The sequence below is a fragment of the Manacus candei genome, unplaced genomic scaffold, assembly GCF_025592945.1.
Source record: "Manacus candei isolate 608988 ecotype Guabito, Panama unplaced genomic scaffold, ASM2559294v1 h1tg000010l, whole genome shotgun sequence".
NCBI lineage: Eukaryota > Metazoa > Chordata > Aves > Passeriformes > Pipridae > Manacus > Manacus candei.
The window spans coordinates 5,738,537-5,756,346 of NW_026138058.1; the positions used below are offsets into that span (position 1 = coordinate 5,738,537).

At 38.8% G+C, this 17,810-nt stretch overlaps 1 protein-coding gene across 5 annotated transcripts in view; it reads right to left on the minus strand.

Annotated features, from left to right (window-relative positions):
• The window catches only part of SLC44A1 (solute carrier family 44 member 1), a 74,567-nt gene that overhangs the window by 42,634 nt on the left and 14,123 nt on the right, over positions 1-17,810 (minus strand). For all 5 annotated transcript variants that reach the window (XR_007902773.1, XM_051777424.1, XM_051777425.1 and 2 more), the window contains exons 2-4: positions 13,794-13,883; positions 11,193-11,335; positions 3,531-3,667 (exon numbers count right to left, since the gene is read on the minus strand). Coding sequence is in view for 4 of the 5 variants with exons in the window: in XM_051777424.1 (XP_051633384.1) it covers positions 3,531-3,667; positions 11,193-11,335; positions 13,794-13,883 (370 nt within the window). In the remaining variant the exon portion in view is untranslated. The remainder of the gene's footprint in view (positions 1-3,530; positions 3,668-11,192; positions 11,336-13,793; positions 13,884-17,810) is intronic.

A 17,810-nucleotide genomic window follows, 5' to 3' on the forward strand; every position in this document is an offset into this window, starting at 1 on the left:
TGAAATTTCATTATTCATTTGGCACAGTCACAGATGAATTATATCTTCAAGGATATTTCAAAATGCTTTGGCAAGTCCTTGAAAACACCATTGCAATATTTCATGGACATTAAGTTTTGAAGCATCAATCAGGTTTCTGGGAAAAACAGCTTTCAGTCACACTCCTCAAAATACACATTTTTTAAGTGCCAAGACCGACAAAAACATTGAATCACAAGTACTCCCTGCCTGAGGTGTTCTGCTGGGTGAGAAAATCCTGGGGAGAGCAGCAGCAGTCACTTCACAACATACAACATTCTCAGTTTTGTCCAATTCATAGCTCTACAAACTCAAGTATTAGTATAGCTCTTTGAGAACAGCATTAGAATGTTTCTTAGACAACACTGCACCTTTCTGTGTCACTCCCAGGAGCACCCCTGCATTTTACAACCTGCACCTTTGCACAGGGCAAAGATCTTTTCTTTTTCTTTCCCTTTTTCCTCTTCTTGTAAGAAGTCTCAGCTGGTTCCCAGTGTTCTGGATGTCAATTGTTCTGAACAGATTAAAGACACACACTTCCTTGTTTTCTTAAAATCAGCCTGGCTTTGTAAGGGATGTGCTTCTTCTCTTCTTAGGAAGGAAGGCACAGCAAATGCCTGACTGTGAGAGAGCAAGTGGGGTAGGAGTGAGAGTGAAGTTACTGCCCTGAAATGGTGCTGTGTTATTCACAAAATCAGCTGCTTTTCTCAAATTATAGCAGAAGAGCAAGTGCAATACTAATTCAGAAAGCTTAAAGGCTGCTTTGTCATAAAATGATCTTCACGCCTCAAGCAAGCATTTTCCCTGCCCTAAATGCTTATTTATAATCTTGCTTACAGAAAAATACAAGCTGTACTGCTCGATGAATAAGAGCTCTGCCATAACTGCTCTGAACCTTTGGGACTGGCAGTTGTGTCCTCTTGTGTAGAGCCAATCAAGTGTCTGTCTTGCTTCAGGAAAGACACCATAAGTACTAAGCTGCAAGATCATATGTGGCACGGATAAAATCATTAGTCAATACAAGGATGTTGTAGTATGTTTTACTATGTTACATCTCTTGACGTTTAGATTAAAAAAAACCCATTCATTTTTAACTTACCACACCACCTCCTGATGGGCTGAGTCACAACAGATGGTTTCTTTGGGTTGTGGAAGGGCTCTTAAGCAGTAATTTATGAAAGAACTTCAAGGTACACGGACAAGTAAGGTGATTTCAGGGATGGCATATGAACCAGGTGAAAATGGCCAACTCTACAAAAGTACATGCAACAACCTACACAGATTCTGTCTTCAGCACAATTGCTATTTTCAGGATGCAGGAAGAGTTAAAGCTTTCAGAAAGGCTCAAAAGAGCAAAACCAAGAGTTGCCTGCACTCTTTACCCATATATTAAAAAACCATTACGATGGTTTTCTTGTTGAACGTTAGAAGTCACGAGCCGGTGAAAATTCAGCACTGCTTATCACAAGCTTGCCCTCATTCTTCAGTTTGACAGCTGAACTCTATATTCTAACTATAGAACAAACAAGGAAATTGCAATTAAGCTCTTTGCAGTCATGTTCAAGGTCCTCAGATTTCATCATTATCGTTTTTACACTGGAGTCAATGGTCACTTAAAACAGACTGCCAAACATAATCCTAGTGCTAATTAATTTAAATCCACTATCATATCTTAGAAAAAATATTCTGCTTACCAAGTACTATAGTTTTGGTACTAATTCACTGGTCTTGCTCAACTATGAGACTGAATCACACTTGAACTTCTACTATACATATGCAGCAGTTAAGATAGTCAGCAATTAAGCTGTTCATTTGCTGTAAACCATCCCTTTTTGGAACCTGCAAAGGCTGGTGAACATTTAAGCAGAAATATAACCATGAAGATGACAATATTTCTCTGAATAGTGTGATTCCAGTCTTGCACAGAGTTCATCTATAAAAGGAAACATCAGTTTAGTATAATACCTGTTTTTGATAAGCCAAACATTATATAACGAAAATTCGGAACTGAACTCATTAATGATTTTGTTCTGATCTAACATCAGGTTTCATACTTTTGACCAAGCTTCTGGAAACTGAAAATACTGTTCTGTCATGTCAAGTAAAAAGAATTATATCTTTTAAAATCTAAAGCACTAAGAGAGATACAGTTAGAAGAAAGAATGACAAGGAAAGACATAGCATGGCATGTTTTGGGAAGAGTGGTTTTCGTTGTACTTTGAAAAACAGTTACATTAAACATATTTCAGGCACAACTAATAAGAGACTTGATTTATAAACATGGAAACAGTGTTGGTGATAAAACAAGACATGGCTGCACTTCATTACTTCAAGAAATACCTGAACTCCAGTACAAATGACCTTAACTTCATACCAACAAATAACTCCCCTGCATTAGTTAAAAGAAACACAACATGCTCAGAGAAGGAGTGAAGAATACAGCTGCAGATACTGAGTAGTTTCCCTTGTAATTGACAAGGCTGCACAGACCACATGAGGAGGCTCTCACTGACCAGCCACACCGTGCAGACACAGCTCTTTGTGCAGCTCCACGGAAGCTGCGACGCCGCGCGATAGTATAAGGGTCAGACACCCAGCTGTGTGGGCACAGTGCAGTGGGAGAGCCAGGGGCATTAGCAGTGACCCCAGGGACACTTCCACTCGCCCTGCTTTCAAACAAGAAGTACTCAAATAACCCGTATCAGAACAGAAACAGACATTTCAGTTTCCTTTATGGAAAGTAATCAAGCGGTTTCACCCCTTCGAACTGGGTCGTCCAGACTGACTCATCTTTAGTCGAGCACCTCGCAAAGAAATTTTACTGCAGCACTTTAAAAGATAAGAAGGTAAGTTTAGGACGAAATGTTCCCACTCAAATAGCTGAAAACCCCTGAAATTTCCTTAAATTAAGCTTTTATCTTTACTTTCTTTTGAACGTCCAAAAGTTGGTTACTTCCTATGCATTTTATTCCATAGACTGTTAAAACAGGAACTGAGCTAGCAACATCAGTGTCACTGCTACTGTGAAAAAGTACTACTCTTGGGGAAAACTAAAAAAAAAACAAAAATAACAAACCAACAGGAACCAGACTGCAGAACTGAAAAGAAGCAGGAATATTTTCACGCACACACACAGTCATTCTCTGTGCCACAAGTGCCATTAAACAGCAGCACTGCTCTCACTAACCCCATATACATGAGGACATTTCAACAGCACTACTGTTGAGCAGCAATGTCAGCACATTTCCCTAGGAGCTGAGACATTCCTTCAAGTGCTTGTTACACTTTGTACCCCTGTTTTAACAACAAGCTTTCAATACTGCCCAAGACATGACGGAACACTAGCATACTGTAAGATTTAGTAACATTTTAGCATAATGAAAAGAGCACATTATTTCTATTCGTATTTCTTCATACATATTTCATTTTTAGCTCAGCTAATGCATGAGCCTTTTTTTAATCCTGTGAAAATATCTGGTATATGAACAAAAGCAAACATATTTTTTCCATACCATTAGTTTCTGCAAATTTCTGAATATCAGCCAGAGTTTTTAGTTCTTTCCTTGGGCAAGCTGATACACACAAGGCAAGAGACTTGATTTTCTGATGTACTATATCGATATTGCATGGATCCAAGAAGAATACATACCTAGGGAAGGAAAAAAGGTAAATAATTTCTATTTGAATTAACAATTACGCTGAACAAAATTTCAAATTATAGGATTCAGTCAAGACTGACTGATTCAGTCTATCCAGAAACACAGTAAATTTCATATTATCATAACTGAGTGGATCAAAAGAATTTATGTACTCAACATATGCGCCACAAGTATATGAGTATTTATATACCTCCGGATTACACAGAAAGGATGTTTAACTCTACCTGATTCAAGTCCATTCAAGTGGTGCTATTCCTAAAAACAGCAATACTCCTACCATGTCTTTTCATAAATATGAGCCCAAACATTCACAAACCTTCACTCCACCCTTAAACTTGACAAATTTTTCTAGAAAGATCCAATAAACCCCATAAAGTTACCCTTATGCTGCAAAAGGACAAAGTCCATGGCTGTTTTAATGAAAACACATAATACCAGCAATCAAGAACAGCTTTTTAGTTTAGATCAATTTTCCACACCATATGACTGAACAGATTACTTTAGTATTTGCTTTGAAATAAAAATGGTTCAGATATTTCATTACAACTATCTCATGTTCAAGTGCAGTATTTTAAAGAGATTCTGTTTTCTCACTTTCCATGATGAGTCATTGCCATTTGAAGCACATATTATAGATCCTTAGCTAACATCTCCTGGCTATACACATTTCATCACAAACCCTAAACCTACAGAATTGCCCACTGATGGTATAATACAGATGAAGAATGCCTTTCTCTTTGGAAGTAGAACAAGTCTTTCAAATTCCTACAATTCTGGTGATACACTATACATTGAAATACTCTCTACATATTTTCTAACATCATCACAGGAAATCAATACCAAACCACCATATAAAATGCCATTTCTATTTTTGCAGTCCTCAGGATGGGAATTCATTCTGTAATTAGTAAAATCCCTTCTATTGCTAGAAAGCATTTAGGTCCTGCCTGAACAACTTCAGTCTGTACACTAATTGCTGTCTACTGTTCTATTACCCAGTGTCAGTATACTAGAATGATAAGTATGTAGTACAGTCTTACTTCCTGAAAGTCCATCAAACCCCATGTAATCTAAATCAATTGTAATGTGGTAATTACCTGCATTCTTAAAAACATTCCCTCTGCTTGTCCACATCTCACTGAAAATCATCCACTGCTATTTCTGTTTTTTTTTACTTAATACACACTACCCATCTCAGGAATCCATAGACCACTGTCTGAGAAGCAAATGCAAACATGAAAATTCTGTCCCATAGACACAATCAAAGTAACTGTATGTGAGCAATAAGTCACAGTCTTCCTTTATTTCAAAGAAAATACTCTTGAGTTAATACCAAGATGTTCAGTAGTTGTCTCAACTGAACACTCCTGTCAAAGCTTCCACTGCATGAGGGCAAGTTTCTACAGTTGCTATTCTATACTCTAAGGGTACATGGAAGAAGAGTGTCTGCTCAATTGAGGTTATTTCGTCAAAGAAGCCACGAACAAGAACTTACAGATTAAAACCTGACTGATGTGGTAAGGGAGGTTAGGATGGGAAGAAACCCAGTCAGTCACATAAGTTGGTAAGGATATGTGGATTTTGAAAATTATTAACTTTCCATAAGACTATCTGGCTAAGCACCTTGACAAACTGAGATAATAAGGAAAAGGAGGGAGACACTCAGACATAAAACTTAACCACTTAGTGTTAATATTATATTAATAATCAGAATATAGTAATCAGATTATTATATTAATAATCAGAAACAAACCCAGTCAATCACAATAATTGATGGGCTATCAAGAAACTGCAGGCAGGGACTATGTGGCTGAAAAGGATGCAAACCCACAGATACAGAATGTAGGAGTGGTCAGTGGGACTGTGCGAGCTGCTGAGAGGGTGTGCATGGGACAGGGTGGCAGACAGAAAGGGGTGTAAAAGGGACAGTTGCATGCAAGCTGGTGTTGGTCAGTACACTGATCCCAGCACCTGATCACTGCAGTCTGTCATATCCTATTACTAAATCCTTTAACTCTCTCTCTGCATAGTTCCAGTCTCTGTTCCACGTGTATGGATGCTGCAAGTCCTGCAGGGATTAAGTGCCAGCTACTGGGGAGACTGGCATGGGCATGAAGGATTTGGTGCCAGCAACTAGAATCAGATCAGGGGTTTACAGGCCCCAGGCCTGTGGTGCCAGCTACAGAAGTGAGTGGGGTCTCAGTGCCAGTGACTGGGGCAGAGAGGGGTCTTGGCAATGGGCTGCTGGGGTGGGAACAATGTGCATCCACAAAAAAATGCAGCTACAGAGGTGAAGGACTGAGCACAAGTGGTCACAGCCCACATGGTGCTGGTTGTTGACAGGGGCTGAGCCAAAGCAGGTGTACACATGTTACAGAATCACAGAAAATCCTGAGTTGGAATGAACCCACAAGGATAATTGAGTTCAACTCCTGTTGTAACTCCCCAGCAAACTCCAGACTTCATCAGATGGTGCATAGGAGGCTCTGGGTCCAGGCAGAGGTGCCAGGTAGGCAGAGGGTCTGCACTGGTCTTTGAGAGAACTGAGAGCACAGGGTGCCTGTGGGACAAGTGTCTGAGTGCTTGCTAGTTAGCACCAAGCTGGATCAGCTGCTGAGCAGGAGGAACTCAAGAGACGGATACGGGGCAGGGGTGCCAGGTGAGCAGAGGTGCTGTGCTGGTACTTGAGGGCTCCACAAATGTATGTGAGCTTGTGAACCTAGAAAGTGTCATATGTGTGCCTGCACTAGTGACCTTCTGTCTCTGTGAGCCCATGAGGAGGAGAGGACGTGGCTGTCTGTGCTTCTGTTTGTGAGTCCCGCTGTTGAAGGCAGCACTTTGTCAGTACCAGTCTGTGTAACCAGCTGCATGAGTGTCCCATACGTGTCAGTCCATCCCCATCCCTCAGCCTAGGCAGACACCAGGATATATAGGGCTGGACTCCAGTTCCTGGACGGAAGGCTTCTTTGAATGTCCCTTAACACATATTACCTACGGAAACCAGATGAGGAATGTTGCCACTGACAAGACAGAACTCAGCCCACTTCCACAGTAATTTAAATTTCAGGGCCAAGTTGTAATTTTAATTGCTGGAATATTTTGTAAAATACTACTGTTTTAACTTAAGCCTGGAAGTTTAGAAATACAACTCAACTACAGCGTCACATGCAGTTTTGACACAAGTGTGCTGTGCTGGCATACACTTAAATAGACACATGTAATTCAAACACTGCACTGCAGTGGCAGAGGCAGTTCTGACAGAAGTAAGGGAGTTGCACAGAAAATTCCAAGCTATCAAATCCGTAGTCTTCAATCTGTAGTCTAGGAAGTAAGATTTTTTTTAAAATTTCTAGCAGTTAAAACAAGAATCAAAATGCCAGGCACCAGCATTACAGAACAAAAGGTTAATTTTATTTTTGTTTATAAAGCTTACTTATAGAAAATAAGTGATTTTACTGCAGAAAATTCCATACTGTGTCATCACAGACCAGGTTTTGTTTCTTCCTAGAAGAATGTACTTACATGCTTTGTGCTGCAATTTCAGTTATTTACAATCAACAATAGACTAATTTGTTGATAACAGAATCAACTTATATCAGCAACACAAAGACTGAAGTAAACAAGGCAATCATACTGTTAGAGATGCTTCAACACTGCAAATGAAAATACGTTTGCTATATGAAAATCAGTATGGCAGAATTACAACATTAAGTGTCTTTATGCATCTTTATGTAGTATCAGCTCTGCAGAGAAGGACTTGGGGGTACTGGTGCATGAAAAATTGGACATGACCCTGCAATGTACACCTGCAGCCCAGAAACCCAACTGTACCCTGGGCTTTGTAAAAAGAAGCATGACCAGCAGGGCAAGGGGGATGAATTTTCCCCTTCTGCTCTGTTCTTGTGGGTCCCCCACCCAGCACACTGCACCCAGCTCTGGGACCCCCCAGTACAGGAAAGACATGGATCCATTACAATGAGCACAAAGAAGGTCCACAAAAATGATGAGAGGGCTGGAGCATATGAAGACAGGCTAAGAGAGTTGGAGCTGTTCGGTCTGGAGAAGAGAAGGCTGTGGGAAGGCCTTACAGCAGCGTTCCAGTACTCAAAGGGGGCTTATGAAAAAGAGGGAAAGTGACTTTTCACACAGACAAATAGTGACAGGACAAGGGGGAACAGCTTTAAACTAAAAGATTTAGAATGATAGAATCTTTTAGGTTGGAAAAGACCATTCAGGCCATCTACTCCAGCTGTAAACCCAACACTGCCAAGTCCACGACTAAACCGTGTCCCTAAGCACCACATCAACACGTCTTTTAAATACCTCCAGGGACGGTGACTCAATCACTTCCCTGGGCTTGATAACCCTTTTTGACAGAGAAATTTTTCATAATGTCCAATCTAAACTTCCTCTCAACTGCTACATGGGAGAAGAGATTGATCCCCCCCTTTCCACAACTTCCTTTCAGGTAGCTGTAGAGAAGGTGAAACCTGGAGCTAATAATCTGAACATCAACAATACTTAGAACAAACAAAGCTAGCATCCTAAATATTGCCTAAAAATTAACAGCTAGAGTGCACAGCTCATAGAGCATGGTATACGAACCGTAACAACCACATTACAATGTGGACTACAGAACACTGCCATTGGTACAGACTGTCATGTGAGGGATGGGGAGTTTGGATTGAAAGGGAATAATTACCCAGGTTGTTCTTTGTTCAGGTTCCCTTTTTCAAGGCATATAGATCAAGCTACCAAATATCATAATTGATCTGTGCCAATAAATCTGTCGAATGAAGATGAGAGCCTAGTGTCAAAAATGTCTTTAACTGTAGGGCACATGCAGTTTCACTCAACCAAATTCTCTGCATGCTTGCTTGCAAACTCTCCCTGGGTTTTCCCCTTACCTAAACCCCATTTTCTGGGGTCAAGGGCATTTGTTAAGGTGGAATGCTATATTCTCTATAGCAGCATATGCACATCTCCTTATACTGGACTAAACAGCAAAAACTGAGTTCTGTCCAAGCAGTATTGGTGATCAAAAATCAGACTGAACTAGAATTTCAGGGACTTACATTTGTCTGCCATGGTCATTATATATTTGCAAATAAAACATCTTTTTTTTTAACCCCCTTATAACTACCAGAATTTGTAAAGCAAGGAGCTTACTTGAAGCAGATAGATTTAATTAGAATTCACTGCCATGTCTGACTCTAGACTATTAAAGTGTACTGTTGTTTCTGTGGTAAAAATAAAAAGATGCCTGATCCACTCTTTGTTGATGAGACCAAATTGTAGAACCCTCCTTCCCAAGATTTCATCTCAGTGGTTTCAGCATATCTGACGTACAGAGAGCAAATCATATCCCTGTGAGGACTGTCCTCTTCACCCTTACCACCCAGATTTCCATATCCACACAGGCCACATTCATTTCATTTCCACATGACAGTGCCTATGGGTTGCTGTCACGTACAAAGAAGAAAATGTTATTTTTACAGATGATTTAGCTTTTCTGCCTTTGGATTGGGAAACGAAAACAGAATTACCCTGCCAGCAAAATGAAATAACTTCATGTTTCCAGAACCGCATTTGTGGATCCTAAAAGTCCTCTTTCTCTACACAAACTGAAATGTACAGGCAGGAAGAAAAGCTTATTTTTACAGGCTGTCTGAAAAGTACTTTTATAAAAATAGCATGAAATACTCCCATGAACTGTACCTCAGACGCTGGAGAAACTCCATCTGCTAGAGACAGATGCAAAGCAGATAGCTGTTTAAATTTGCTTGGCAATTTTTCAGAAGAAACTATAGGGTGTGAGAGAATGAAGGATTGCTCGCTTATATAAGAACCAATCTCTTCCAAAACTCACTACCCTGGACTGTACCAGGCTCTTCATGTGAACAGTCTGCCTTGGTAGAAGGTTTTCTCTTACTCTCAGGCAAATAGAGATGATGATATTCCTTATAAGTGTATCTGTTAATTTGCTTAGGTCATGCCTCAAGCCACAACATCTTTGTTACAAAAACATAATCCTTCTGAACCTCATTAAGACTTCTTAATAAACAACAGTCTATCTATTAACTGTGTTAAAAATAGTCTCTCATTTTATTTGCTGTCTTTTGAGCTTGCCTTCACAAGAGGAAATCACTAAGCAGTGGTAGATGTTTCTCCACATGATGGTGTGATTTCTGGCACATGTAGCAGTCTATTACAATAGTAATTATTACATTTCAATAAGGTGTCTAAATTTCCCTACCTTCACACGAACTCAGATACCATTTCTTTCTTAAAGTAAGTTTAAAATTACGATTTTAAAATTTGCATTTTATCTCAGAATGCCAGAATGACAATTTTGTATTGAATATACACAGATTTGGAAACCATTAAAATGTTTATGTAAAAAAACAGGAAAACTATGCTTCATGAATTTTAAGCCTTTCAACCCCCCTGGAAGATGGGATTAAATTAAGAAGTGGGGGGTTTTTTGACAGAAGAAATCTGTACAATATTTCAGGCCATTTTATTTATCTCAAGTCCTTCTGGTAACCACCAATTACCCAGCCACATTAAATCTTAAATCAAGTATTTAGAAGTTTTTTGTATAGCAACTCCAAATAAGCAGATCTTAGAAAAGCAAACCTCCAAAATAATTTATGGAAATCATTGATTTTCTGTTACTCTGAAAGTGGGAAGCAAAAGGTTATTATATTTAGAAATTAATAACTTTTTAATTCTTTGAAGGAATCAAACAGCGAAAGAAACATCTTTTTTTTTTTTTTTTTTTGGTCTGTTAATGCCACTGTTCAATGGTCAGGCTAAACAGTTTACTCTCTTAAGTCACCCAAGTTGTACAGATGTGCTCTGGGCACTGACTGGCAGGCAAACCTCAAGAGATGTTTTAAACCTGTAAGTCCAGAATTTTTGTTACTTCTCCAGTACTGCTACTGCAGTGGGATGTTTTTGGGAAACAGATGGGAAATACCTGAACTGTAAGTAAGGGTTTTAACATGACACTGCTTAATAAGAGCTGTGAGCCTCTTACAAGTTTTGTGCATTTTCTCCACAAGTCACTTACGCACATTCTGCTTACAGTTTAATGTGTTAGATATATCTCACCTCCCCCTACACCTAGCAGCAGAAACTGAGCATAGAACATCAAAAGCAAACCTTTCTAAATTAATATTGAAGGTCAGCTCCTAAATCTGAAAATACTTGTCACACCTAAAACTCTAACAAACTAGACTCTTCAGTGGCCTAATACAATATCCTACATGAAGTGGATACCAAGAAAAGGTAATTCCTCAATGTCTTTAGCTATATTCATATTGCACATCTCCAAGTACTGTTGCTGGTTGTTACAAGAGATTGTTGTCCTCTAGGTGAGAAAAGTGCCAAATGATAAGCGGGAATGAGTTAGCATATCCCTTTTCCCATTTTATTGAAAACCACTCTCAAAGGAAGAAAGGTTTTGCCTTTCCTGGTTTACAGAATGCAGCAACTGAATTACATACTTACTTCTTGTGTGTAAGGTCCAGACCACTGTTGACTATTCCCTCCACCTTGACATTTTTCTGTCCACAAATATTTCCATAACTGTCATATCCTGAAAGCAGTCTTGCAGCTGCTCCTGTAGCTATTGAATAGCCACAAATAAAACCCTGGAGGAGAAAAAAAAAAAAAACAATCCACAGTTTAGCAATATTTTGTTTGACAGCTGGGAGAAGTCAGTTTTATTAACTTGTTTCTAAGTAGAAGTTGTCTAAAAATTCTTTCGGCCTGAAAAAGGAAAGACAAGGACCATCACAGAGAGATGTTGTGCAACGATAAAACTGAATGTAACCTAAAAGAGGATTGAGATATCCAACACTGGGTATTATACAAGCATAGTTAAGACTCTTGTAGGTGGTTTTTTTGTTAGTCATTTTGTCAGTGAATTGTGCACGAAGCAGAAGGGAGACAAAGAGCAGGCAGTGAAGGAGAGCTAGCTACAAGCAGAGCTGGAGCTGTCAAGGATAACTATGCATCTTAGAGAATTCCACACAGTCCAGATTTTCTTGCTTTCAGACTTTTTTCTTTCCTTCAAATTACTTGCTTTCAAAGATGAGCTAGAATGAAGAGGCCTATCTAACACAAGTTTCTTTTAAGGAAGTGCTCCTAAAACAAGTGACCAGATCGAGGCTACTATGGTTCCATATGCTCGATTCAAATGCAGGAAAGAAACAGACACAGAGCAAGATGGCTCAGACAGTGTACTGTGGAAAATACCGACACGTAGGCAGGTCTTGCTGTGAACTTTCAGACACAATTCTCAAGCAAAACCAAGATCAAGATGGTGATTGTGCAAACAGGAGACTGGTGCAAAAGCATCATTAACACCACCACTGACAGGTAGAAATGAACCATCAGCCCACTCCACTACCATCAGTGAACTTGTTTTCACATGTGAGACAAGCTAAGATTTGAGCAGCTGAGACAAATGCGTGAAGCAACAGATGGCAGTGGCAGGATCAGATGAGATGATGACAACAGGTAATGAACTCAGCACAGAACAGTGAAAATGTGTGGTTTCAAAGGTGTGAAGATACAGTAGAGTGACCTTCTCTAATGGATAGGCTATCAATTCCAGACAACAATCCAATCATTATGTTTCCCTTGCTAATGCACTAATGCACTTATAGACCTAATATTCAAACTGAAAACAAGGGCAAAGTGATCAAAAGGCTCACTAGTCATAATAATTCAAGCTAATTTCCAGCACTCACTTTTAATTTCTCAGATTCCCCTACTATTCTGTAAAGGACATACTAGCGTGCATTTTACATACAATAGTCCTCAGGTTCTTGGCTGGTTCAAGAATTTTTGTCCTTACACACAGGCAAATCTATCAAAGCTAATTCACAAGTGTGCAGTGATGTCCTCCAGGCTTGTCATAGCACCTGACCCTTCAAATGAAGTCCCCTAGAACAGTAACTAACAAGGTATGTGACCCAATAGGATAATTGCTCTGTATATCATATTGCTTAGACAGGAAAATTTGGGACACTCATGCATAGCAGACCTAATTATTATTGGGGGAACAGGTAAGTATGCATGAATAATCAGGGAACCTCAATAAAGCCAGGAAAAAATCAAACACAAAAGAGAGAGCTACTTGTTTCAGGAAGTACTGTGCTTTTTGCAATTTTAAGATAGCCACATTACAGTGACACTGTAATTCATATGATTTTAAATAATCGTTTTAATTTTTGCATTTGAAGCACAGCCGTTGACAAACACCCTGGGGAAAGTAGAATAAATTTTTCAGTGGAATTATTCCAAACACCAGAGACCAAGGGACAGTAGAAAAGAAAGCTGACAGCATCTAAGTCCCAAACCCCTAAGGACTACTGCTTGTAACATAGCAGTACAAGACAGAAACAGACATTCTCTGTTTAAGAAGAATGGCATGAAGCAAAACAAGATGAAAAGAAGTGTATTGCTAGTTTTCACTAATCTGCAGCTCTTGGAGGTCTGTTTTTTTAACATCAAGTCTAGAGGGTTGTGAGGCTGACCTGAGAAAGGTGATGGCTTCATCACACAGGACAGAGCTGGTATAACTTTGAAAGAAAGATTTTACCACTAGTAATATGGCTGTTAACAGTAGCTGCTTCTACTAAGCATCCAAGAAAAAAAAGGCAACAAAAACCAAACAAACCAAAAAACCCAAACAAACCAACCCCCCAAAAAGCAGTCAACTCTTTGATATTCAGGATCTTTGTTTCTCACAAAAAGTTTACTGTCATTCATAGAACTGTTCACCAGATTCAAAGCTATCACTTCTGGGACATCCATCCCCATAAGAAACATGACTCAAGTGATACATCTTCATGGTGTAAATCACTTACCAAAGAAACTGGAGGGGAAGAGAAGCTGAAGAAAGAATTGGCACAAACAATAAATTATGGATCCCTACCAAGGACATACTACCCGTTTCTGTTCTACAGCCAGTGGTTCTCATGCAAATATACCCTGACTTTTCCCAGTGATGAAGTTACTGAAGGGTTTGAAAATTCCTTTCTTCTGAATGCAAACTCTTTAACTATATAACATTTACAGAATTATCTGAGTTTTACTCACCATTCCTATGCAGAAGAGGATGAATAAGAGCAGCCATGGTACATCTGTGCAGCTGTGGTCCTCCAGAGGCTTCCACTCTCGCTTGGAGCTCTTGTGTGAGAAGAGAGAGATGAGGTTAACAACACTTTAATTGTCTGCTCACAATAGAAAAAGGCAGAAAATTATTCTACGGGGTATTAACATACCACAGGAGCCATCCTTAAGCTCTGAGGTAGCTGAAGCAGCTTGGTCAAAAGATTTAAAGAGTAAGGCTCATGTAAGACTTCAAAAGAAGTGCTTCCACGGGAAGCTAGATCAACAAATATTATTTATCCAGAAAACAGGTAATTTATCCAGGAATTTACAAATATTTATCCACAAACTAGGTTATTTTCACTTGACTTTTTATTAATATAAAACAGAAATTAATGGCATGAAATTGACAATATCTCTTTATTTCAGTCTTCCCCAGCTACCTTTCAGTAATCTGATTTCCAAGAAGGATAAAATGTTAAGCTTTCCAAAAGCCCCTAAGTTTTCAAACACTATTGGCAGGTTTAGCAATTACAGTGCATGTAGAAAGGAGGCAATAAATTGCTCTTTAAGGAACAGTTCTCTACCTGCCACAAAGCAGCTGAGCTTAACATCTCAGTGAAGAAATCCCTAGCCTATATTGCGATGGTGCCAGGAAGGAAAGTTGTGCACTTAAAGGTTGAAATACTCAAAGATGGAGGCTCTACTGCAAAGTATAAAGAGGCAGTTGTAAGCAATTCAAATAGTTTGCTGCTCGTGAGGTAAAAGTTCTCAAGTGTGCATACATTGCTAAGATAATTAAAGTCTGTTAAAAAGAGTCATCTAGGCAAAAAGGTTCCAGGAAAAAAATAAGCATTAGCTGTAGCACAAATCTAAGCATATCAGAATTTGTTTATTACAACAAAAACATTGATTATAGATGAGCTTTTTCAGTTGGCTCCCAAATACTAAGTCTTCAGATATTACTCCTGAGACCCCAAAAATGCACACATTTTTAATCCTTGAGGAAGAAAAGGAGATTGATACAGCGAGAATACAAAACAGTTCTCTCTAGGGACAGAGCAAAGGGGGCAACCTATTCAGATTTTTTTTTTCTCTCAAGACTCTGAAGCATCTTCAGGATTTTGCTAACAAGGTAGCGAACATCAGTACTCAATTAAACCAAAATGGCTGGATGAAATATCAACAGCTTTTATCTCTACTATGTATTTTGCAGATTTTTAATCAAAAAAAGCAATAGTGTGCAATGTACATAATATAAGCAAGGTCATTTTTTCATATTCATGACTTTGGCTTTTGTTATTACGCAAGCACAAAGCAAACACTTTTCAAATACTACTATTAGAAAGCTACAAACTGTGTAAATACAAATTAAATTCTGCATGCATCATGCTTCAAAAACACACAGTTTTCTAAGTCGTCTGACTTTGCATTAGGGAATTCCATGCTACTTTTGCAATATTTTATTAAGGAAGTTCCACTTACAGATATGATTAATAAAATTTTAATTCAAACTATGCAAAGTTACTATGAGCTCTGAACAGTCCAGTTTCTTTAGATTTTACTCAACAATCAGTAGTGAAAGGTGCTAAAAGGTCATAATATGCACCCTACTACCCCCATTCAAAAAAACTGTCTTCTGATCCTGGCAGTTTACACTTAGCACTAACACACGATTCAAACTTAACATTTACAACATGATTGTGACATTTATGTTGTTATAATTAGCATAATGATAATTGCAGAAAATACATAAGGCTTCATGCTTCCTGTTCCTAAATTCCCTCCAAGAACTCCAGATTCTTCAGAAATTTACTTTTATTTACAAACAGCAGAGACAAATTTCACCTATAGCTGTGGTCTTAAAAGTAAACTGCCCTTGGCAAAGGAGGGAGCAATAGAATGTTCTGCAGACTGTGTTTTGTTTGTTTTGTTGGGTTTTTTTTTATCCTCTCTGTACCACCTGCAAACAAAATCTTTTAATAGGATTTTTTAAAGCCTCTGGAATAGCTCTGGCAAGGATTTAGGTTGTCTGACTAGTCACATTTACCATAAGTAACAGTTACCATAAGTAATCCATTTTATTTACTAAGTGGACTGCAATTTATATGTTAAAAAGAAACCTGAAATGCCATGACATAGCACATAGTCAGAAGGTTACATAGGGAAATTAATTCTGAGTCCCTAGCCCTTATTGTGCTACAAAACATAACTAAAAAAAAGTAAAAATAAACAAACAAACCAAACAACCAAACAACAACAAAAAAAAAGGCAGGAAGGTATTTTAAACAAAGAATAGTCTTGGAGGCAACTCAAAAGGCACTAGATACTTACTAACTTTCAATTTAACCACCTAGCATAGTAAAAACGTATGAAATTAAACACGTTTTAAAACAACACCCATCTTCAGTAGCCTGTCTAATCTTTCTTCTCTCCAGTCCTTGCTACAACCCAAGCTAGCTGAGCTAGCTGCCATTATCTATCTGCTATTTTCTTCTCAGTCACTTCCTTGTATTCTGGATTCCTACTGAATCTTCTTTCTTAGCTTCACAGTCCTTTATTCTTGTCTTTGACTTTGGTATCTATGTCTCTCTACTGACTGCTTCCTGTCCACTCTACACCCTCAGGCATTTACTCAGACTGTGATATTCATGCTTTGGCAACACTAATTGTTAATCTATGGCCAACATAAGGTTTAACAAATGCTGTTTGTTCTGCAGTCTGCAAACTATGCTTTGTCTCTGCGATAACTGAAGTACCATATCATGTCAGCAGACATGCTTTGCCTGAAACCCTAATTCAGCACTTCTACTGATTTTAGCCTTTCTTCCAGATGGATTAAGAGCCTACAGTATTTGCTTATGCATGAAAGATAAATAACCTAGAGAAGAAAAAAAGAATTTTTTTGAAATTATTTGATTCATTTAAAGTTTTCTCTTCAAACAGGGCTTTCATAATTTATGCTATGCTCCCTAAGAATATTCTTGCCATTAACAAAGATCAGGTCAATCTGTACTGACATGAAAGCACAGAGAATCAGGAGCATTATCAGTGAAAAGTGGGAAGCCTGCAAAAGAGTCTTTCTCTCCAAGACAAACTTGCAGGTTGGCAACAATTTTCCTGACCATAACAGCTTTTCTGTGGTGATTTTATGAGTTACTTACTTAAGAACCCAAATGAGTGTGTTCAGAAGTTTACGTCCGTCCATTTTTCACAAGACTTAGCAAACCCAAAACCAAATCAGAACCCCTTGGTGCAGCAGTTTTACAATCACGTCTTAATATTCCACACATAGAAAGCTGGATGCCTACAGTTGGGTTTTTCTCTTGCAGAAGATGAAATAGGAAGAATGCCAGCAGACTAGCCTCTGGCTTTTCTAGCTGAATTCAGAGCTACGCAGTCTCAAGACAGCAAGTACTTGCATGCAAACGCAAAATAGAAAGAGATTATTTTCTTGCTATTCGTTGCATTTCCCGTCGGTCCAAAAAAATATAGAAACCCCTCCTCCAGATTTCTTTTTCCAAAACTAGTGTAGCCAAAACCGGTGGTTGCCACTTGCACTGTTAACTGCAACAGCAGTACATTTACGGTGCCATACAACGCTCGCCTGCCCTAACCAGAGTGTAACACACATAAGAGCACAAGGAAGTGTGAAAACACAGCATGTCACCAGGGGACTACAGAAACAAGGAGCTACAGTTTATTTTAAACGCAAAATGCCTCATGCAGTGTAAACTTTGGGAGTGATGTGACTGAAGCAAGAAGCCTATTAAATGACATCTGCAGCACTATATAAACGGATAATCAAGCAGTGTGTAAGTAGCAAAGATGTGAATAAGGTAAGGATAAAGATGGAATTTGCCATCAACTGAGGATGTTGCAACACCATGATTAAAGCAGCAGAGAGAAAAAGTCTCGGTGATCAGATGACATGTTTCGAGAAGAAGAAAATGAAGGTACTAGTGAGGCAGGTGGGCTGAATTAAGGGCAACCCAGTGAGTAACT